The 21,555-nt window shown below is 51.5% G+C and overlaps 7 protein-coding genes across 7 annotated transcripts; 3 read left to right on the top strand and 4 right to left on the bottom strand.

Annotated features, from left to right (window-relative positions):
• Positions 1-1,192: 1,192 nt before the first annotated feature.
• On the top strand, positions 1,193-3,289 carry COCCADRAFT_26917 (uncharacterized protein; the record flags this gene model as incomplete). Its single annotated transcript, XM_007714896.1, has 4 exons — positions 1,193-1,451; positions 1,515-1,703; positions 1,756-1,888; positions 1,936-3,289. 4 exons carry the CDS (start codon positions 1,193-1,195, stop codon positions 3,287-3,289), a joined length of 1,935 nt encoding a protein of 644 aa, XP_007713086.1.
• Positions 3,290-4,955: 1,666 nt separating this feature from the next.
• On the top strand, positions 4,956-7,084 carry COCCADRAFT_98329 (uncharacterized protein; the record flags this gene model as incomplete). Its single annotated transcript, XM_007714905.1, has 4 exons — positions 4,956-4,978; positions 5,052-5,262; positions 5,315-6,018; positions 6,070-7,084. 4 exons carry the CDS (start codon positions 4,956-4,958, stop codon positions 7,082-7,084), a joined length of 1,953 nt encoding a protein of 650 aa, XP_007713095.1.
• Positions 7,085-8,878: 1,794 nt separating this feature from the next.
• COCCADRAFT_5717 (uncharacterized protein) lies at positions 8,879-13,054 on the bottom strand (the record flags this gene model as incomplete). The annotated part of the gene is made up of 3 exons (XM_007714889.1): positions 8,879-10,025; positions 10,234-10,937; positions 12,998-13,054. 3 exons carry the CDS (start codon positions 13,052-13,054, stop codon positions 8,879-8,881), a joined length of 1,908 nt encoding a protein of 635 aa, XP_007713079.1.
• Positions 13,055-15,065: 2,011 nt separating this feature from the next.
• Positions 15,066-16,495, bottom strand: COCCADRAFT_26914 (uncharacterized protein; the record flags this gene model as incomplete). The annotated part of the gene is made up of 3 exons (XM_007714895.1): positions 15,066-15,432; positions 15,479-16,337; positions 16,426-16,495. The coding sequence occupies 3 exons, from the start codon at positions 16,493-16,495 to the stop codon at positions 15,066-15,068; spliced, it is 1,296 nt and encodes a 431-aa protein (XP_007713085.1).
• A 666-nt stretch (positions 16,496-17,161) lies between these two features.
• COCCADRAFT_37481 (uncharacterized protein) lies at positions 17,162-17,662 on the bottom strand (the record flags this gene model as incomplete). The annotated part of the gene is made up of 4 exons (XM_007714904.1): positions 17,162-17,191; positions 17,242-17,331; positions 17,467-17,545; positions 17,655-17,662. 4 exons carry the CDS (start codon positions 17,660-17,662, stop codon positions 17,162-17,164), a joined length of 207 nt encoding a protein of 68 aa, XP_007713094.1.
• Positions 17,663-17,899: 237 nt separating this feature from the next.
• On the top strand, positions 17,900-20,557 carry COCCADRAFT_98319 (uncharacterized protein; the record flags this gene model as incomplete). Its single annotated transcript, XM_007714903.1, has 1 exon — positions 17,900-20,557. One exon carries the CDS (start codon positions 17,900-17,902, stop codon positions 20,555-20,557), a length of 2,658 nt encoding a protein of 885 aa, XP_007713093.1.
• Positions 20,558-20,804: 247 nt separating this feature from the next.
• COCCADRAFT_37479 (uncharacterized protein) lies at positions 20,805-21,354 on the bottom strand (the record flags this gene model as incomplete). The annotated part of the gene is made up of 2 exons (XM_007714902.1): positions 20,805-21,002; positions 21,166-21,354. The coding sequence occupies 2 exons, from the start codon at positions 21,352-21,354 to the stop codon at positions 20,805-20,807; spliced, it is 387 nt and encodes a 128-aa protein (XP_007713092.1).
• Between the last annotated feature and the right edge of the window lie 201 nt (positions 21,355-21,555).

Here is a 21,555-nt window from a genome sequence, read left to right as displayed (position 1 = left end):
TTGCAGCCGCTATCGCTATCGATACAGCTCGACCCGCATTAACGAAGCGCGACGACGTTACGACTGTTTACGACAACACTGCACTCTACTCGACCCCGCAACACATGTTCGTGGCTTTTGCAGACATCTTCAGCTATTCTTCCAGGCCGGCATTTGTCAATTCGTCCCTTTGCGTGTTTTGAACCGAGCGCCAAAAGCATTGTCGACTACCCAGCACTTCCCTGCTTTACGACTGCAACGACGTAACGACTAGCTTTTCGAGACCCCAGCATTGTTTGCAGCGTTCACTTGATCCAGCAGCTTCTTGCGCGCATAGCCTTTTCCCGTCACGCCTGTTCGCAGCCAACTCATCCTGGTCAGTATCTCCACCCACCCTCACCCTACTCCTCCTCCTCCACGACCGTCACGACCGCAAACCTCCTCCCACCGACCTCCTCGCTATCATGCTTCTCTACACTGCACCCGTCAAATTTCTCCGCGTCCAGTAGAGGCTTTGGCTTGTCTGTAGCCTCGTCTACCCGTGTCTCGTTGGTTCCCCACTGCAGTCAACCGATCAACCTCGCCATTCAAAGCAAACAACTAACTTGCGGTGTAGATTATTCGCTTCGTCAAACCTCTCGCCGTGTCAAGCCTCTCGCCGCATCCCACAACACCTCGCGGGCAATCATCACATTGAACACGTGCTTACCTTCTCAGCAACAGGCTCGGCTCTCTGGACAACTGACTCGAGAATCTTTGCGCCAACCCTCTCAACCCTGGACACCAACAAAGCCTCACTCGAGAACTCGTCAATACCGTAAAGCTGGAGCTCCCATCGATCTCGTCGGTCCACGCTCGCGGCCCTGCTGACACTTGGTACCCATCCCATTACGCAACCAAATCTGCCGTCTCGGGCGAACGTCTTCCAGCTCTGCCTCAAATTCAGTCACACCCAAGCTCGTCGTCAAACTACTCATCGCCTCGCGGTGATTCCATTAGCTCTGGTTCGGTGAGCGGTGGAAGTGCTAGTTCCAATACGTCGTACGCTGCGTCGGTCAACGGCCAGACTACCGGCTTCAAGACCCCCTCCCCCAAGCATACTCCCCAGTCTCTGAGACGAGATTCGCAATCTCTGAACACGCAGTCCGTCCAGAGCTCTCCGTTTGGCACCACCCAGGAGGGATATAGCTTTGCTCCCAGCGGCTACAACAGCATGAACCAGATGCAATCGTATGCTGACGTGCATCAATCCCACATGGCCACTGCTGCTCACGCTCCAGCTTCGGCCCCTCCATCGGGGCTGTCGCACTACTCATACCCCCCACAGCCATCAATGATGCAATCTCAACATCAATACAACCAAGGCCCGCCTGGATACCCGCCATATGGGTACCCTGGTGGCGTCCCTTCGCAGATTCCAGCTTCTTCATCTATGAACCAAGCTATGGTACCTTCAACACTCCAACTACCAGGTTAGTTTTCCCCCTCCCTCCCTCCCTCTCTTCATGGCATAGATACAAGGCTAACATGTTCAGCCATGTCATCTGGTGCACCAGCTTCATCACTACCAGGCTCTCAGAGCTACCAGACACAGACCTTTGACCACACTGGTCAGGTTGCTCCTCCAGGAATGAAGCCTCGTGTGACTGCCACTCTCTGGGAAGACGAAGGCAGTCTTTGCTTCCAAGTGGAGGCCAAAGGCGTTTGTGTTGCGCGCCGCGAGGGTGAGTTGAAATTTTTTTCTTGTAGGAAATTGACCCAACTGACACGTTGTAGACAATCACATGATCAATGGAACTAAGCTTCTCAACGTCGCCGGCATGACCCGAGGTCGACGAGATGGCATTCTTAAGAGCGAGAAGACACGACACGTTGTCAAGATTGGCCCCATGCACCTCAAGGGTGTCTGGTTAGTCTTCACTTTGTTTGATCTTACATAAGCTTATAATGTCTTAGGATTCCCTTTGAGCGAGCCCTCGAGTTTGCCAACAAGGAGAAGATTACTGAGCAGCTGTACCCTCTGTTCGTTCATGACATCGGTGCACTGCTCTATCATCCGTCTAATCAGACGAGGTCAAGTGTAGGGAGCGCTGCCATGGCTGCTGTAGACCGCAACCGAAGACCTGACCCTATGCAGACTCATCAGCGATACCTCTCCGGACCAGCTGCATCGCAGCCTCCGTCGCTTCACCACCATCATTCGATGAGCAACCCCATTGGCGCTGCTATTTCTCAGCCCCCGCACGCCATTCAGCCCCACCCATCATCTGGTCGCCCAGGAATTGACCGGGCACATACTTTCCCTACTCCTCCCACCAGCGCTTCGAGCATCATGGGCATGGGCAACCAGGGTAGCTCTTATGAATGGAACGGCAACAACGTTCAAAACCCCCAAGGTGGACAGCCACTATCCATCGATACGGGACTCAGCAACGCTCGCTCTGTACCTACAACACCTGCGAGTACGCCTCCAGGCGCTGTCCAACAAGGCATGCCCTATGCATCTGGTCAAAGCTTTGATGGTTCCCGGCCCATGTACTCTGGTCCTCCTTCTCAGCCTGGCCAGTACACCCAGGGACAGCCAATGATGGGTTACCGCCAGGATGGCTCGTACCCAAAGACAGAGATGGCACCCCCATCTCGCATCAATGACGTACCCGACGAGGGTGAGGTCAAGCAACCCGACGGCATGATGCCCCAGAGCCACGAGCAGGTTGCCCCGCCGCCGCAAGGTACCGAAGGCGAGCATGATCACGGCAACGAGTATACACACTCGAACGCTTCCTACAATGGCAACCGGGGCCCGTATGGATACCAACCCAACGGCCCACCTGGAGCCATGCATCCCGATCACCCCCACCTCTCTCCCGAGATGACTGGCTCTCCTCACCAAAACGGCTCTGGACGTGCCACACCTCGTTCAGCTGCCACTGGCCAGCCGCAGTGGAGCTCGGGTTACCCCACTCCACAACGTCAAGCACCACCTTCCAGCAACCTTTACAATGTAATGAGCGATCCGCGTGGTGCTTCAAATGGCAATGCCACCCATGATGCCTACCAAGGCCCTGGCGCTGTACCTCAGTACGCCAATCAAGGTTATCCTCCCACTAACGGTGTAAACTCCGGCAAACGTGGTCGCGATGACGAGGAAGAAGATCCCTACCGCCCCGACAGTGTTCAGGGAGACGACATGAGTGGTCTCAAGCGTCGTAAGACTCTAGAAGGTGGCGCCGTTGGCGGACCCTATGCCGACCCTACTCCTGGGCTACAGCGCGCGCATACGATGACAGCCCAGCGCGGCAGGCGGTAATGAAAGACTTTGGGCATTGTACGGGTGGCCAGTTGCCGTTTAATGACTTAGAAGGCGGATTGGCCTCGATATACAGCGTTTTTCTGGCATCAAGCGAGCGGTCTCTTTCAGCAGCATCACAACATCCCACCACGACAATCTCGCCAGACGTCTCTTCAACCAGCACGGAACGGGTTGAGATTGCGTACAAAACTCCAACCTCGCTCTTTCGAATTTCCTTGTGTCTACATTTCCTTGGAGATCTCTTTTTTTTCTGTTTCTTTCTTATTTTCGACATTTTCTGCACCTCTCGGCATTCACGACTTTAACGACCATTTGCTTCGTGGAACCCAAAGTTCCAAAACACACACTATGTCCTGGGGCTCGAGCGAACCTCTTGATATACGACTTTTGCATGGGGCGTGAGCACGTGCAAGTCTTGTACATTCTACAGTCGCCTGGATTTTGTTTCTTTTGCAAGCTGGGAGTTCATGGGGATGTTGAGGAGGACCACGGCATTGCCACGTCAGTCGAGTCCCCACTTGGACCTGGGCCCATTTCCGCGAGGGTTAATATTGAAAAGACATACGTGGTGGTGGGAACGGACGGACGACGTGGGCAAAGAACCCTCATGGCCTTCTTTCAGCTTCAAAGACCAACGGCACGCCGTGTTGGACAAAAAATGCGGGCGCAGACGAATTTGATGGATGTTTATGCAATGATGATATTTGCTTTGGCGGGCATCACGTTCTGAAGGGAAATTTCCAAGCCTTGTTTATTTGTGGCTAGGTGGTCTGGTGGAGCTGCCATGAGCATATGGGGGTAGCCGTGGACCATGTTGATTGTTTTTTTCTTTCTGGCGGAGGATAGGATGCACGGCTTTGGTGTTTATTTTGTTCAATGAGCCGGCGACCGGGACTTTTTATGACGTTAATGAGGGAATTAAAAGCTCGTTCTACATTAATGCGTTGTGTTGATGGCAAGTGTGTGTGTGTATGTGTCAGTGAAGTCTTTTGTGTATGTGCTGTGTCGTCTGTGCGCTCTTGGGCTGCACTGGTCGATGGGCAACGAGGTACATAGATTTGGGCTTGCCTGTGCAACACTGACTTGTCTTGGGGCAGGGCGTGCAAGTCTCGCCGGCTGCAGTGTTGAGACGGCCCACGGTGCGACCCGAAGCATTGCTCTAGCGGGTGGTGATGGTGAGGTGGCAATGGACACCGCCTCATGGGCGTGGGACTGGCGGCCCATGGAGCGGCCCAGCATGGAAGCCCAAAGGCTGGCCGGTGAGGCGACGGCAGGGCAGCCGACTCGCATCCTATCGCTCTAGATGTAAGGCGTAAGCATAGACATACGTAGCAGACACGACGAAGTAGCAATCTCAGCATGGACATGGCCAGCGCCAGTAAGTCACACAAAGTCACAGTACCAGCGACGGCAGCCTAATGCAGGGCTGCACATGTGACGTGCATACGTAAGCCGGCAGCGCAATATCAGGCTGCGAGGCATTGCCCCTCGAACGATGAGCCTTGGCAAGCCGCCCCACGTCGTCATCGGGTAAGCAAAACAAGAGGTACGAACTGGTCAAACGCGCAACGAGGCGGAGCCAGGCACTCAATTTGCCGCCTAGTATATCCCTTTGCTCCGCACCCGACTCTCCCGCCGACCTCTTCCTCTGCACTTTGCAAACATGAATATCATCAAGCTGCAAAAGTACGTCGCACACCCCCTCGCTTCCACGCCCGTCCGCCGTCTTCCACCAGTGCTAACATGCCATTGCAACCAGGAAGTATCCCCAGTTCGACCAGGGCGAGATCTTCGGCCTGCAAGACGCTTTCCGCAAGCTCGATGTCGACGACAATGGCTACCTCGACGAGTCCACAGTCATCAAGGCCGCCCAGCAGTCGGAGCACCAGCCTTACGATGTCGTACGACAAGCCCTGAAAGAGGTCGAGCTCGACTCCTCAAGGAGAGTAGAGCTTGACGATTACGTAGATGTATGAAACTGCACACCACACTGCAAAGCCATGTTAGCCCTAACCCTCCCAGCTCATCTCCAAATTGCGAGTATCATCTCCAGCCCAACAGCGCATGTCTACTGGCCCAACCCGCCCACGAGCCGGCACTGCTACAAGCGTCAACTCACCCTCCAACCCAGGGCACGCCTCCAAAGGTAGCTTAGGTGGTGGCAGGATCCAGGTTCAGGGCTCCTCTGCCAATGTCACCCACACTATCAACGAGGATGAGCGAACCGAGTTTACGCGCCATATCAACGCCGTCCTTGCCGGCGACCCAGATATTGGCGACCGCTTGCCCTTCCCAACCGACACTTTTGAGATGTTCGATGCTTGTAAAGACGGTCTAGTCCTGTCCAAGCTCATCAACGACAGCGTACCAGACACCATTGATGAGCGTGTGCTGAATAAGCCGGGCAAGAAGATCAAGGCGCTGAACAACTTCCACTTCAGTGAGAACAACAACATTGTCATTGAGTCAGCCAAGGGTATCGGCTGCTCGGTTGTCAACATTGGCAGTGGAGACATCATCGAAGTGCGAGAGCACTTGATTTTGGGTCTCATCTGGCAGATCATCAGGAGAGGTCTGTTGGGAAAGATCGATATCAAGCTCCACCCAGAGCTGTACAGGCTTTTGGAGGACGATGAGACCCTAGAGCAGTTCCTGCGCCTGCCTCCGGAGCAAATTCTGCTGAGGTGGTTCAACTACCACCTGAAGAACGCCAAGTGGCACAGGACGTAAGTCGGACTAGACTTTGTTTGAATGACGATAATAGCTGACATTTGCAGTGTTACCAACTTCTCGACTGACGTTAAGGATGGCGAGAACTACACCGTCCTCCTCAACCAGCTAGCGCCCGAGATTTGCTCGCGCTCTCCACTTCAGCAGACTGACCTTCTCCAACGTGCTGAGATGGTCCTGCAGAACGCCGATGCCCTCGAATGCCGCAAGTTCCTTACCCCCAAATCGCTTGTAGCCGGAAACCCCAAGCTCAACTTGGCCTTCGTCGCCAATCTGTTCAACACACACCCTTGCCTCGACCCCATCACAGAGGAGGAAAAGGCCGAGATTGACGACTTCGATGCGACAGGAGAGCGCGAAGCTCGTGTCTTCACTCTCTGGCTCAACTCCCTCGACGTAAAGCCGGTTGTGCAATCTTTCTACGAAGACCTCAAGGATGGTACCGTCATTCTTCAAGCATACGACAAGGTCATTCCAAACAGCGTGAACTGGCGACACGTCAACAAGCCGCGCGAAGGCCAAGAGCTGATGCGCTTCAAGGCTCTCGAGAACACAAACTACGCTGTCGAGCTTGGCAAGCAGAACCAGTTCTCGCTGCCTGGTATCCAGGGTGCTGATATCACCGACGGCCAGCGCACACTTACCCTGGGTCTCGTATGGCAGCTGATGCGCAAGGACATTGTTTCCACTCTCAATGATCTTGCCCAGCAGCTCGGCAAGCGTGAAATTGCTGATGCCGACATGATCAAGTGGGCCAACGACATGGCCAGGAAGGGCGGCAAGAACAGTCAGATCCGCTCTTTCAAGGACTCCTCTCTCAGCAACGCCATCTTCCTTCTCGACGTTCTGGCCGGCATGAAGCCTGCATACGTCGACTACGACCTCGTTGCTCCCGGTCGCAACGATGACGAGTGCTACCAGAACGCTAAACTGGCCATTAGTATTGCACGAAAGATGGGCGCTACCATTTGGCTTGTACCAGACGACATTGTCGCCGTACAGAGCAGACTTATCACCAGTTTCATTGGTAGTCTGATGGCCACGGCTGAAAAGGGCCAGTAAGCGGGTTGTGTTTTTCCAGTGATCTCGTATATTTTTCTTTTGTACCCCTACGGAATCCGTAGACGATGTTATGCCTATTTTCTGGGGAAGGAACGTGTAAGCGTTGCGAAAAAAAAAGCGTCCATTCCTTGAGGAGCTATTTTTGGCTGTTTTCAATGGAGGAAAATAATTAGCAAAGTGTTTATTTTTGATACACTGGTGAATATGCCGTGTGTGAAGTGTTGTTTGAGTTGGTGAAGTTGAAGAATGTGATGTACTGGGATGTGATTTGATGCTATTTTCCCTGTATCGTTGACTGGATTTAACCAGATAGGTCGGGGAATGTGGACGTATATGATATTGTTTTGTCATGTCTTGTATGGAAAACGAGGCCAGTTGAGACGAGACGAAGCAGATAACGAAGCGAGTATCAAGAGCGAAATCGAACACAAGTAGTCTCCGTTCATTGTGCTTCCCAAACCAATATCTCTCCTATTTACTAAACGTGCCACCTCACCATACATCTTTCAACCCATCTATTCTTCCCTTGAAACCACGAAAGTCACCTCTAATGCATTGCTCTCCCAAACACACTACATCCTCCCCAGCATAACCAGCAGAAAACAGCACTTCTTCTCCCTCCTACCCTCAACTTATCTACCGCTCTCCCCACTCCACCTCTGAGAATCCCATATATAACATCTTTACCTCTCACAGCCCTCACCACACCTACTTATCTTTCAAACCTAACACTACGTACAACAAACATACAAAGAAACGGAGGCATCTCCCAATCTCGAACATACCAAGCATAAGTAAGTTCTCGCACTCACTTTTTTAAAGACTACTAGCTCAGCTATCCTGCTTTCACAACAGAGTTCTATGGTGGTTATATCGAGAACTTTTTTTTAAGGTTCTAAAGTTAGACAGACGTCTCTCTCTCTCTCTCTCTTTCCCCCATGCCATTCGATATACTTTCAAAAGAAAGAGGGAAAAAAATATTTTTCTGAGATATCCCATATCTTAACCTACTACTACTCTCTCTCTCTCTCTCTCTTACTTGTTACATGCTGTTTTTATTCTTTTCCTTGTTTAAGAAACAAAAAACAAAAAAGTTCGTCAAAGTGATAAAAGGTTGTTTGTATTTGTAGCCAAGACCAAAGCAAAAGGCAAACCTTCCCACATTGCCTATCGTACATGAAGCAAACCCCCACCCCATGTTCATAAACAAGGGTTTTTTTTGGTCCTTCGTACATAGGCGAGGAGGGGTAGGAGTTTGGCCCTATTATGCACGACAGCGGGTACCCGTTTGCGTGTCCACGTTGTCGCAAAACTGGTGGAGACCTACCCAAAAAAACGTGGGGTACTAAGCGATACGGGCGCGTGCAGGAAGCTATGGCCATGGAAGCCAGGGGCGTGAACAACAACAAAACACGAGCGCGTACAAGGGAAGAGAACATGTCAAAAAGTCACAAGGCAAACAATGGCAAAGGTTGTAAAGGAGACGCAATTCATTAACTATCCACACACACGTAGCACCGATAAATTCATCACCTAACCAAGGTAGGTATGCACTTACACCCCTAACCAACTGAAGCGCCGAGGCAGCGGCAGATGACCAAAGAGCAAGCCCAATGCTACCCAGCTAAGCAAGCATGCAAAAGTTATGAACACATTTATAAGACATAGTGGTCATGAGGATACAAACGCCCAAGAAGGGTTGATTAGAGAACGTTTGGATAAGACCTGAGTAAGTGTTAGACGACATGAAGGTAAGAGGCATTAATGGAAAGACATACCGTTGAGTGAAACCATCTACAGCCTGGAGCCGTGGACAACCTTGTAGTCAACAGCCATCTCCATACCATCGTCGTTGATGACGAGGATGCGGACGCTGCCACGGCCGTTGTCAAAGGCCTCTGTCAAGCGGGAGAGGAGACCAGACTGGTCAAGGACGGGAAGACCCTGCTTGACATCACCACCCTCGGTCATGGCGACGACGCGACCGTCCTCGCGGATGTCGAGAACACGGTACTGCTTGAAGACAGGACCAAGCATGTTCTGGACAACGACAGAGGGGGCAGGGTTGGAGATGAAGCTAGACTCCTCATGGAGCTGCTTGGTGAAGAGGTCAACACCGAGGTAGCGGTGCTGGCCAGTCTGGGAGGAGGTGGTGATGCGGATGACCTGGCAAGGGCGGCCCTGAAGAATCAGGAGATCGCCAATGCGGATGTGGTGGCAGGGGATGGTGATGGTGCTTGCGGTAGACATCTTGCGGACTGAGCGAGCTGGGACTGGCGCGGTTGCGATAGACTTGGGGGCGGGAGCAGGTGCGACAGAGACGGACCTGGGGGCTGGGGGAGGGATTGAAGAGTGGACGCGAACGACACGCTCTACAGGGGTTCCGGAGTGGACGGGGTGGGCAGGGGCAACAGTAGGAGCAGTGGTGGTGAACTTCTCCTTAACGATAACCTCCTCGCGTTGGTCGTCGTACTTGGCTCCGGCGAAAGAGTGCTCGTGAGAGTGGTGGTGGCGGTGAGGGTGGATGGGGTGCTGAACGCGGTCGGCTACCTTGTGTGCGGCGTTGGAGATTCCTTGACGAAACGAATGGTACTTGCCCTCGTTGTCGTAATATCCCATATCACGCTTGAACTTCTTGGGGGGTGCAGCAGCGGAACGAGCAGATTCTTCTACTCGGACCTCGGCTTGATGGGAATCAACACTGTCTACCTTCCTGTTGTTGGGATAGGTACCGCGTTGGGTGGTGTAGGTCTCCTTGGAGTAGCTAGCACCGGCGACGATGGGTCGGGTACGTTCACGGAACTGACGTTCAGTAACGTCGAGTTGGGATTGAGTGACGGTGGTGGCAGGGCCGTGAACAGTGTTGAAGTGTCTGTCGTAGGTTGTGTCCTGGACCTCGACTTTTGAGTGTGAAGAGGAAGGAGGAGGTTGGGATTGGTAGCTGAAGGAAGAAAGGAAGGTCAGCTTGGGGTTGGGCAAGGAAGAGCTTAGAGGAGGTGAGGGAAAAGTGGGGACTGCATGTCGCTAGGACAACAACAAACTAATGAGGCTAGCGTGGCGAGGGGGCTGGGTGCCGCTAGCGTCAGGGGGCTGGTCTGTTGTGATGATCCGTGCGAAGATGCGCTGGCAAAACAATGGAGCTTACTTACCGGTCGTGGGATCGTTCAAACTCTACACGGTCCGTACGCTGGGCGTGCTGAGCTTGCTCAGGGTGAGGCTGGGCGTGAGATTGAGCGGCGTGAGAGTGAACGTGCGATTGAACGTGCGACTGAACGTGCGACTGCGCGTGTGATTGAGCGTGCGACGGAGCGTGCGACTGGGCGTACGACTGAGCGCGTTGCTGCTGGTGCTGGGCTTGAGCTGGGGCAGGGGCTTGAGGCTGAGCGTAGCGGGTGTGCTCGTGGATATGAACCTCTTCACGGTGCTGAACAGGCTGCTGCTGAGCGTGGACGTGCTGGTGAGTCGACTCTTGATAGTGCTGCGACTGAGCGTGCTGCGAATGAGCGTGCTGCGACTGAGCAGGCTGGGAACGGCGGATTCGCTCTTGTTCGTAGATGCGAACCTCTTCCTTGACCTGAGTGTCGTGGCGACGCTTAGAGCGAGAGGAAGAAGACGACGAGGATGATGACGACGAAGAAGATGATGAAGATGAAGACGAGGTGGTCGATTTGGGAGGAGGAGGATGTGGCCGATGAACGGTAGCGGAGAAGGATTCGTGGATTTCTTCGTGACCTTCCCGTCCGTGTGAAGCCTGGTATTCAAGATGTGCTTCTTGTTCTACCTGAACACTGGTAGAGTCCTTAACTTCCGCGTTCCGATACGCAGACGGGAAGACACTGAAGGGGATCGGAACCTGCCTCGAATTAGCACAATTCCTTATTTATTCAAGTCTAGGGCGCGGGGAAAACGGCGTACTCGTGCTTCAAAATCCAGTTTGACGGAGTCTGGTCGTTCTTGCTTGAAAACCCTTCGAACCGTTCGAAAACAATTCGAAAGGAATCAAGAAAGAACTTCTTGGCTCCTTTTTAAGGTCTCACGTGGAGAGAAATTGGTGATGGGCGATTTTACTCGGGGGGCGCCAGCTTTGTGGTGTTGACGTGCAGCAGCTTGAAGATGCGCAATTGGATGCAGTAAGCGGGGTGTCGTAGTGGTGGAGGAGAGATGGAGTCAGGAAAACCGACGAGGGGATCAAGTAGATTGGCGGTCAGTTAGGCCTCTGCTGGGTGTGCCGTCTCGTCTCCGCAGGGTTGTGGAGGCTGGGAAGCTCTTGCAGAGCTGTCCAAGAGCGGGAAGGTCTTGTTTACGCCGGGCACTAGCGCGTAGCAGTATCCCCTTTCTTGCCTGTGCCGTGGGCGGACAGACGCCTGGCATCCATCAATTGACGGCCCTTTTGGCACCGAGGCAATTGCTGACGCGCCATTATCCCATCTACGGCTGTTGGCCCGGCGATGCATGGCCCAAGGTACCCCAAGGTGTCGCAATCGCTACTCTCCATCGACGCGCTGCTCCACAGGGCTGCCGGGAGCTTCCCCGACCTGGCTGAAGCGCCATTGACCATTGCCGCCAACAGACCACCACACGAGGGCCGGACGGTCTTGTATTGCGTGTGCATTTGCAATTGGAGCCCGCCCAGCCTCTGCCATGCGTCATGTCGTCGATAATGCGCACATACGCGCCATTTTCAGCTGAGCCTGTCCATGTTGCACCGCAGCCAGCTCTGCATAGCTCCAGCCTCTCCCCAGCCTCCCACTTTTTGGCGCGTCATCATTGGCTGCTGGCGCGCCCAAGCTGCAGCGCCCAAGCTCCGTGGCTTGCTGTTGATCACGGATCCTCCGGACTATCACGTGAAAAGCTCTGCTCAGCTCCCTCGCTTGTCCCGTGTCCGTGTCCGTGTGTGTGCGTGTGTGTGTGTCTGTTGGTGCTGGGTGTCAACAAACAGCTCCCAGTCCAACGAACCGTGGTTCTCCATGGCCGCATCATCCATCGTTCCCCCATGGTGTGCGCCCAGCCCTGACATGCAGCACGCGCGGCACCTCCAGTTTCATCACAGTGGACCGTTCTGCCCGCCTGCCCAATTGTCCTCTCTGCCACTGTCGCTCATGTCTGCCATGCTCTTCCCGTTATTGCCCGCATCCCACCATGCTGTCGTGAACTGACATGTCGACAGCCCACCAGGCAGGGTTCCCCATGGCCGTGCTGCGACGACATGTTAGAAGTCCGCCTCTTTGCTCCAAAAATCTCCATTTCTCCGACTGCTCGTCACAGAAAAACCGGTTTCTCTGCCTGCGTTGTCACCTTTCTTTTTAGTGAGGCGACAGGCCATCCTGGGACGGTAATCTTGAGGAGCCGCCGTGTCCCCCAACGCCGTCCAAAGAGCAGCGCCCCCTGGCCGGACTGCTCGGCTTACCGAAGGCCCGTGTATCAGGTCTCGACATCGATCTCGTATAGATGAATCGGCGCTTCTGAGTCGTACTGTGTTTGTTTGTTTGTTTGTTTGTTTGTTTAGCCGTGTGTTTGTTGATGTGTTTGCAGATGGTGGGTGATGAGTTGCCTTGCCCGCAGTAGTATTGTGTGTCTCGGCTATCCAGTGGGAGCAAGAGCAGACTGCAAGACCTGGAAGCTACCCTGCACCAAGCTCTCTAGTCCCGCCGCACCGCACCGCACCCTCCAACTTCCCCGGAACAACAAAGCAATAGTGCCATGTATGGGCTGCTTACCAACTAATCAACATCTAAGCACGCTTATCATCTTGCACTAGTTTACATGACCTGCGAGGCGTCGCCTCATCTTGTAACACCCGGGCGCATTTTGTTGCATTAGTGTAGTTGGAAGAATCCCCATTCGAGCTCGTAGAGAGTTGTTGTATGCATTTAGCTGCAGATACAATCAACGTTTGTTGACTAAACAACCCACGGAAAAGTCGAAGAACGAGTCAATCTTTTGTTGAGTGCTGTCTTGTAGGTCATCCATGGAACTCGTTCGTCAATAGTGCTCTTGACCATTAGGCGGGGTTACCAAAGAAATGTCGATCAATAAAATCATTGGTGCAAAGAAGAGTAATCCAAACTATGGGAATATCTTGCCTTGTCGATATAGCAGAACAAATCTCGACAAAAAAATTGTGTATTCTATGTGCTCCTACGAAAGATGGGCTAGTTCAAGGGCATTTTCATACGCCTGAGTGGTAGGTACCAGAGCATCAATATCGATATTCTACAAGCTCTTAATTTTTTTAGAAACAGTCCACATCTGGCAATGCACTATAAAAGTTGATTAAATTTAATTCAGCAAGGACATTACTAAATACTGGACACTAAGAAGATATATCTACACCATAGGGGAAATATTGATATTTGTTATACACTTATATGTATCCTCACGTGAAGTACAGACAACATAACAAGTTCCTATATACAACAATTACATCGTCTTCTACAAAATAATTAGAAATTGAGCTCCTCATTCCCATATCCCGAAAACTAACTAGCTATCTCTTATGTCCTTGTTCATTGTAGTCTTGATTCATACTACCTCCCTTTTCTCATAGAAAAATCTTAAAAAATAACCTAAATTCATAAAACTTTTACTCCACAATATGCCTATACATTAAGCCCTCACCGAAGAGATATTTTCCTCCCTCATTACTAATGAGACAAATACTATTTCCCTGTCTATCCTACACTATACAAGCTATCTAAAGAACTTAATATTAAATCCATGACACTAGATTTGCTGAACTCTTTATAAATCTCACTGTTCTTCTATACCTAAAAACGAGAAAATAGGTATAGAAAAAGAAGAAGTGGTAATAGCAAATACGACGGTTTCAATAGTCACCATTACTGCTTTCTAGGGAAAAAAGATGTATGAAAGTAGACATATCAGTTGAACTAGTTCCTATCATTAATCTCTACGAAGAAAAAAAAATTTTACCAGATATTCCACATTACCTAGATATCCACCTTTCTTTTACTCGAAAATATCTACAATATCTTAGCTAAAACACTTAGTATTCTGAACAAAAGTCAGATATATACTTCTAGACCCAAGCAAACCACTCTATCCATCCACTCCTCCCTACTTCCTACTCAAAAAAAGAAGCAGTCAAATATATGCAAAAAAAAGAGAGACGAACCACAAAAAAACCACCCATCGACCAAACTCAAGTCTTTAGAAGAGCTACCTTTTTCTGAACATGACACCGAATTCCGCCTCGCCCCAGCATTATGAGACCTTACCTACTGGTAAAACTCAGCATCGAAAATTCGTACAAGTCATAAAAAAATGTTATTCTTCAACAAACTTCTACATCACAAATACAAATCTCCCCAAGTAGCACCACCCTCATAGCATTACGCCAATACACAGGCCTACCTATAACCCCTTGGACGAAGTCTATTAAATCCAAATCTTGAGTAAATAAAATCACCGACTTCGTATACACATCAGCAAACATGATCCCAGTTTGTGAGATTTTTTTTTTAAAAAAAAAGTCTATCCAGTTTAACCCCCTATCTACAATTCTAGCTTTCAGATATTCCAGCTGTCTCACCCCCGTACGGTGCAGGGTGAAGATGAAGGTTAGTCATACCCTGCTATAGTAGAACTCGTGGCTTGACATTATTTGCAGCCGTTCGGCATATATCCATGAGACTCTGTACTCAACACCAGACAAAGCATTACGCATAGTAAGTTCATCTATATTGGCAATTTACATCCATCACCACTGTCTTTACGTATACGAATCAAACCTAGCTTGCAAAAAAAGTGTTTCAATTAATGACTTCGGTATCACCCTCGCCACAATTTTTTCATACAGAACCCCCCAGAACGCAGAAGGGGCTATAACTTATACATCTTGAACCACAACATGCATATCCCATCCATTCCAACATGACCTAATCGTAAATGCCATCCATCCCATCCGCATTATCTTTTCCCAACCCCCCCTCCACCCCCACTATCTCCCAGGCAAGCCCTTCTAAGCCTTGACCGTACTCCTCTTCATTCCCTTCCTGGCATTCTTCTCGCGCTCCTTCTCCAAAAACTTGCGCTGCTCCTCGGCGCTCAAGCGGCCCAGCTTAGCGTCGCGCTGCTCCTTCTTCAGCTTGTCCAGAGCGATCTTGCGCTCCTCGGCCTTCTCCTCATCCTCGGCCTTGCGGATCTTTGCAATTTGCTCATCGCGCGTCTGCTTGATGCGGCGGAGCGCTTCGGGACGGAAGTGGGCAGATGTAGCCAAGAAATCGGGGAGGCGGAGGAAGTACTGGAACAGGGGCATGGTGTTTGTGTAGTCGGATGAGTACTTGAGTGAGAGGTGAATACGCTTGCGAGGCTTGGTTTCGTCGAGGCTGTGTCGTGTTAGTTTTGTTCATATATGAAACGCTATAAACTTACGTCTTAGGCGCATCAATCGGCTGGTCGGTAACGATAATAGCCTCAAAGTTGTCTCCAGCCTGCTCAATGGCCTTGATGAGCTCGGGGGTGAGCAGCATATCCGTAACCTCGGCGCTCTCGCTCATGACAGTGGTCCATACTGGCAACTTGGCGTGATCGCGGGTTGTAGTCAGAGACAAGTCGTACCGGTCCTCACGCATGCGCTTCATCATATCCTTGTGCACGACGGCAAAGACAAAGCCATCAAAAGTGCTGTTGGAAACCTTCTTGGCATCGCCCTGGCCGTATGACGGAGCAATCTTGGTCTCACGGCCATCGAATACGTATGCCGTGGCCCCAATACGCTCGACAGGAGGAGGAAAACTCTCAAAGAAGAGAGGAAGCATATGGTCTCCCAGCCACATAAAGGGGTTGTAGCCCTTGGAGAACGAAAGCCTGAAATCCACGAAAGCTACGTTCTGGCGTCCGGTCGCGTAGGTCTGGAACTCATCGGCAGCCTTCTCCTTGAGCAGGCTATCGACATCCGTAACAGACTGCTCAGATTGCGGGCGCGTATAGCCGACCTGGGCAAATTCCTGCGTCAGAACAGGGGCGTGTGCCTTGATCCATGTCTTCGCTTTGCTTCGGTTGCGGTTGGTGCCCCAGAGATGGAAAGCAACAAGGAGGAAGAGGAAGGGCAGGATATACATCTCCAGCTGGAAATCATCTATGCTTGTGCGCTCCCACACGCGGTACCATGCTGTATACGGTCGGTTCGCGCCGATGGATGTGGGAGCCGCCTGCGCTGCGCCGGTGAGAGTCGTAACAGGCGAGATGGCTGCCGGCTTGGGATCAGGAGCACCGGCATAGTCGGCAAAGTCTGGTGTTGTTAGCAGCGTGCGCATATGTTGTTGTGTTGCCGTAATGGCTGGGCGTGCCATTGTGCGGGCAGCGTGGGGGCTACATACCATCATCACCAGCAGCTGGGGCAGGCATAGGCTTCTGCCCCCCGAAGAGACCCTTGACGAAGTCTGCCATTGCGTTGACAGCTCCCAATGAACAGGTGTACGTGGAGTTTTGGCGGGCGCAGGAGGTCTGGGGAAGGATCTCGGCTCGGCTTTAGTCCACTGTTGGCACTGACCTCATTTTACAGGAACTAGCCCGTATATGGAGGGGCACATTTGAGATGTCATTCAAGAGCCTCAAGGTGGCACAATATCGTCGGCGCCGTATGCGCGTACTTTTCATCCGAAGTGGAGTGGATAATATGAGAATATGCATGCTTTTTCCTTGGATTGCAAAATGGAAATTGTCGAAATAGTAGTCATTGACTAGACAAGCCCTCTTCCGATACGGGTCGCATCCGAAAGGCAACATCACATTGTCTGGGGCCAACTTACCTAGCCAAGCCGAAGAAGCCAGCCATTTTCAACTCAAGTCACTATCATGATCGGGCCTAGCTCAATGCAACGTCACTGCTCTACTATGTTGCATTTGCCTGGACGTATAAGCTTCGAGAGCGGGTGACGATATCTGAGAACATCAAGACTAGGATGAGCCGAAAGGCGGAATGCTCTATTGATTCAAATAAGAGAGATGTTGCTGCTCTTTGCAAGTCAAACACTCATTGGATGCTTATACGTGGACATGGATGCGTCTCTCCCAGTCCAGCCATGTGTAGATATCATGCTCGAATTGTACACTCTAGTTCTTGCCAGCCCAGGTCTTGTGTCCCTAGAGAAACAATTAGCGGTGTTTCCACCATAGGTAGTGTCTACACGTACGAGAACAAGACGGCTCATCATGTACATGCTAGCACCGAAGGTGGTGTACAGGAGGGCCTTGTAACCGGGGACCATCCACTTGCCACGGCCCTGTACCAAGAAATGTCAGCAAATGTCCTGCCACTATGCCGATGCTAGAGGTCGATGCATCCCAATGGCTCTGCATATGCTCTTCGTGGTCGCATCATAGCCATGTCATGCCCTCTCTTGTATCCAGCAACGCACCTTCTCCCAGGTCCTCAGTCCGTCGTGCTTTTGGTGTTCGCGCTGCCATTGAGGCACGCGGTTCTCGCGCATAACCCAGCTGCCGGCTGTCAGTGTCGAGCTCTGTGTGTCATATCGGGGCCTCGAAGCGGCCGGCGCCGCGCTCCCAGCGGCCCAGTATGCCGTCCATAGCTCTATCCACGACTTACCCTGCCATTTTGAAGTGTTGAGATGTGTGTTTGCGTGGTTTGCGGGGGCAATTGGTGGTTTCGTGGTATGGGCGGTTTCTCTACGTCGCGAGGTCGAATGATCCATCGGCGGAAGAGAGTCGAATGCCAAGGCCCTTGACCCGTTTGGGCACAGCAACTTTCCGCATCTTCAGACTTGAGCGTGGGACCGCAAGACGATTGCGGCCGCCAATGGACAAGTATCACCCTCGCATCTTGTCTTGTTGATGCCACCGGCCCTCGAAAGGCTCCTCGCAAGCCCGTCGGCCTTGCGACTCCTGCGATCCATTGTCAATGCCTCGGAATTCCCTGCCGCTTGCTCAACAGCCACCAAATGCTGCTCTGTCCCTCACCACCGCAACTATTCCAACAATATCACATATCGGACAGGTCCTCTCGCACACCCAAAATGGAAACGCATGAAAGAGGCAGCCCTGGAAGCAGCGCTACGAGAGTCTGTTCGCGAAGCCCTTCAAAATGACGATGCCAATAACGCAGTCAAACCGACAATCGACATATTCAAGAATGATGCCGTACCTTTGACCACGCGGGAGGACGATCCTACACAGCTCGCCACCGTTCTTGCATATGAAGAAAGGATCAATGGGGCAGAGGGCGTCCGGAATGTCTGGCGAAGCATTCGTTACCACGGCTATTCGCTACCCACTGAGGATACGCCAGACGCCGAATTTCTATGGGGAACATTCATAAAACATCACCAAGTCATAACAAAGGTTGTGGAGCATGCAGGAGAATTACTTCGCGAGACAGGCAAGACGTTCCCCCGTTTATACAGCCTAGCCATGAGCCATTGGCTTCCTAGGAACCCCGGGACAGCGTTGAAATATCACCATGCGCTAGTGAAAAACCTAAACCTCAAGAAACTCCCCTTGCGCGAATTGGCGCGGTCAGGTCGCCTTGCTTTCAAGAATGATGCATACGAAGTCTTGAGAGAAATATATGAGCATAGCAACGAACGGGACCTCTATGACGAAGTGGTAACAGCTTTGATAGACAAACGTGCCATCGCAATAGCACGCCATTGGCACATGACTTGCACTGAGCGCAATGACATGCCGTCAGAGAGTGTCGCATCGCATCCCGTCGTTCGCCTCTTTACTGTCGAAGCATTAGCCCAAAAAGTACGGGTCGATGTGACAGGGACGAGGAAGGTTCTACACAGTGAAAAAACCAAGTACAGTGAGAAGCTTATGCGTCGCTTGTCAGGTCCTGATACTGCACCCGTGCGATTTGAAGATTCCTTCGTTGCCCGCATGTTCGCAACGCGAACCTTCCCACCTGCTTCCGTCATACATGGGCTCTCTATGGTGGGGGTGAACGAAATTGGACCGCTGGCTGTGCTCACAATGGCTAGACAGACGCAGCCTATAGAAGAACTCCAAAGCAGACTCGAAGAGCTTAGGGCTGCTGGTATCGCTTTGCAAGGCTGTGTCTTTTCATTGGCTTTGGAGAAGTTTGTTTCGGAGCAGAAGTGGGAGCTGGTGCGTAGTATAGTTGAAAGTGATCAGCATCCAGATGTATTTGGCGATGCTGAGGTGCAGCGGACGCTACTCGACTTTTACCTTGAACAGGGTGATCGATTGCAAGCTCAGCGTACCCTAGCTATTCTTACTCTCTTTCACAACGATCCAAGCCGAGAGTCGTGGAACCTCCTTTTGCAGACTTGCATTACACGTACCGGACCGGAGCATGTTATGGCAGTACTTCAAGACATGCGCGCTAAGAATATCATGTTGACACCGGAGTCAATCATGGCGATCAAAGGCTTACTGCGTCGACGGAATAGAGGGCACAGGCCTGTTGCTTCTCCCCAAAAGACGTACGATGACCTCCGCTTTGTAACTCGTACCTTCATGATGATCCTTGAGATGGGAATGGGAGCCATCTCTCCGCTCCACTGGCGCGAGATCATCCGCCGATTCGGCATGGAGGGCAGGTTGAGAGAGCTACGCCGCCTTCTCCTCTGGCTTCTCTGCTGGTACGCGCCGAGGAGCCACCTCCAATTCGCGACACTACCCAAGTCGCCTTTTCTGAAACCAGCGACCGCAAAGTTGCGTGCTTTCCATCCAGAGCCGAACCGCTACTTCAACTTTCCCGTTGCGGTCACACAACGACAGAACAAATATCATCCGGTCAGACAAATCTTCCAGCCCTCACTCATCCAAGGGCTCATTAAATGGGGTTTCAAAGCCGGATTACTTCCCAACGCCACCCTGGAACAAAACATACTTAACTCCAAATTCGCAAAGAAACACTACCGCCGCCGCTTACTCGAAAACCATCTCATCGGACGCCTAGGATGGAGTACCGGCCTTCAAACCGTAGTCCAGCTGCGCGATCTCGGTGTATACGTGCACTACCACACCGTTCTCAAAGTCCTCCAGGAGCAATTCGTAATCATGTTCGGTCGGAGCCATTCACGCATCAAAGAAAACAGGATAATGGAGCGCGTCAACACCCGTCCTTACGCCCAGTACATCCGCGAAGTCAACAGAATCTGGGGCAGTCCGCTCTTTCGGGAACCGCAGCTCTTCGCCTCGGGAATGGTGCATCATCATATGTGGCATCCGCGTATGCGCAGGAAGATTAATCGTAGGGCTTCTATCAATCTTGTTGATATCCTGGGTCCGGATTGGCGGGAGCGGCATAGCGAGTGGCAGGCGGCGACGCCTCAGAGCGCTGTGAAAGGTGATGTTGCAGAGTCTTTGGATCATTTGAAACACTCTTTTGCGGTGCAGGCTGAAGCTCTGGACCAGGATCCGGAATCTGTTCGTCGTGCTACGGGAAAGGCTATGGACGAGTTAGATGGGATTGAGACGGGTGATGATGGGAACAGTGTACGCGTTACCAAGATTATGAAATGAGGGTCTCCAAACATGTAGTTGTACGCATAAATCAGAATCGACTAGTTTCGAGCGTTTTGATCATTTCATATGGTGTTTTCACATCGTTGTGCCCCAACTCTCCATTCATTCCAATAACATACCTGGTACCCCCCCATACCCAAAAACCCATATTCACACATATTTCTCGCTTTTCCACTTGTACCACCCGTCATAAACCACTCCATTCATTCATTCATTCAATATTGTTTACACAACAAAAACACCCCTACGCATCAGTCCCCTTGTACATATCCCCCAAACTCGTCTCCGTCCTCACCGCATCCTCATGATAATGCGCATTCGCCTTGCTCACACTCGTATCCAGCTCCTCAAAGCGCCTCAAATCCATCGGTTCCGCCAGCAACGGGATGACGTAAGGGTCAAATGTCTTCCAGTAAGGGTTGTTGAGATGGTATTGTTGGGACTGTGCATTCATTCATGTATTAGTACGTATACTGTGTATATCACGTGCAAAAAACTTTCTCTCTCTCTCTCTTTTCTTGATGAGGGTTGGTGGAAGGGGGGGGGGAAGAAGGAGAAAAAAAAGAAGGAGAAAAAAAAGAAGGAGAAAAAGGGAAATAACATACACTCTCCTGTGCATACCTCTCCACGATACAAAACTTGCGCGGCTCCTTTGTATCCTGCATGACGAACCAACTCAGCGTCTCCTTGTCCTGGCTGTAGACCTGGCTGGCCTCGACGAGCTTGGCGCTGAGCTTGCGGATGCATTCTGCGTCGTCTTTTGCGACGAGGTGAACGACGATTGTGTAGACCATTTTTTGCTCTTCTCTTTTTCTTGCTCTTTCCTGTCTGGATGGGGTACGTGGATGGATTGTAGCAATGTGAGAACGTACACGGATGTGTATGTAGTGCGAGACCGTCAATTGAGCGTCGTGTTATAGTACGTCTTGATAACCGTAAAAAAAAAGTAGAGCTGAGGAAGAAGAGAAGAAGAAGAAGAAGAAGAAGAAGAAGAA

This window comes from Bipolaris zeicola (assembly GCF_000523435.1).
Source record: "Bipolaris zeicola 26-R-13 unplaced genomic scaffold scaffold_92, whole genome shotgun sequence".
NCBI classification, from domain to species: Eukaryota; Fungi; Ascomycota; class Dothideomycetes; order Pleosporales; family Pleosporaceae; genus Bipolaris; species Bipolaris zeicola.
The sequence above is the reverse complement of the archived record's forward strand: the minus strand, read 5'-3'. Positions and strand labels throughout refer to the sequence as shown.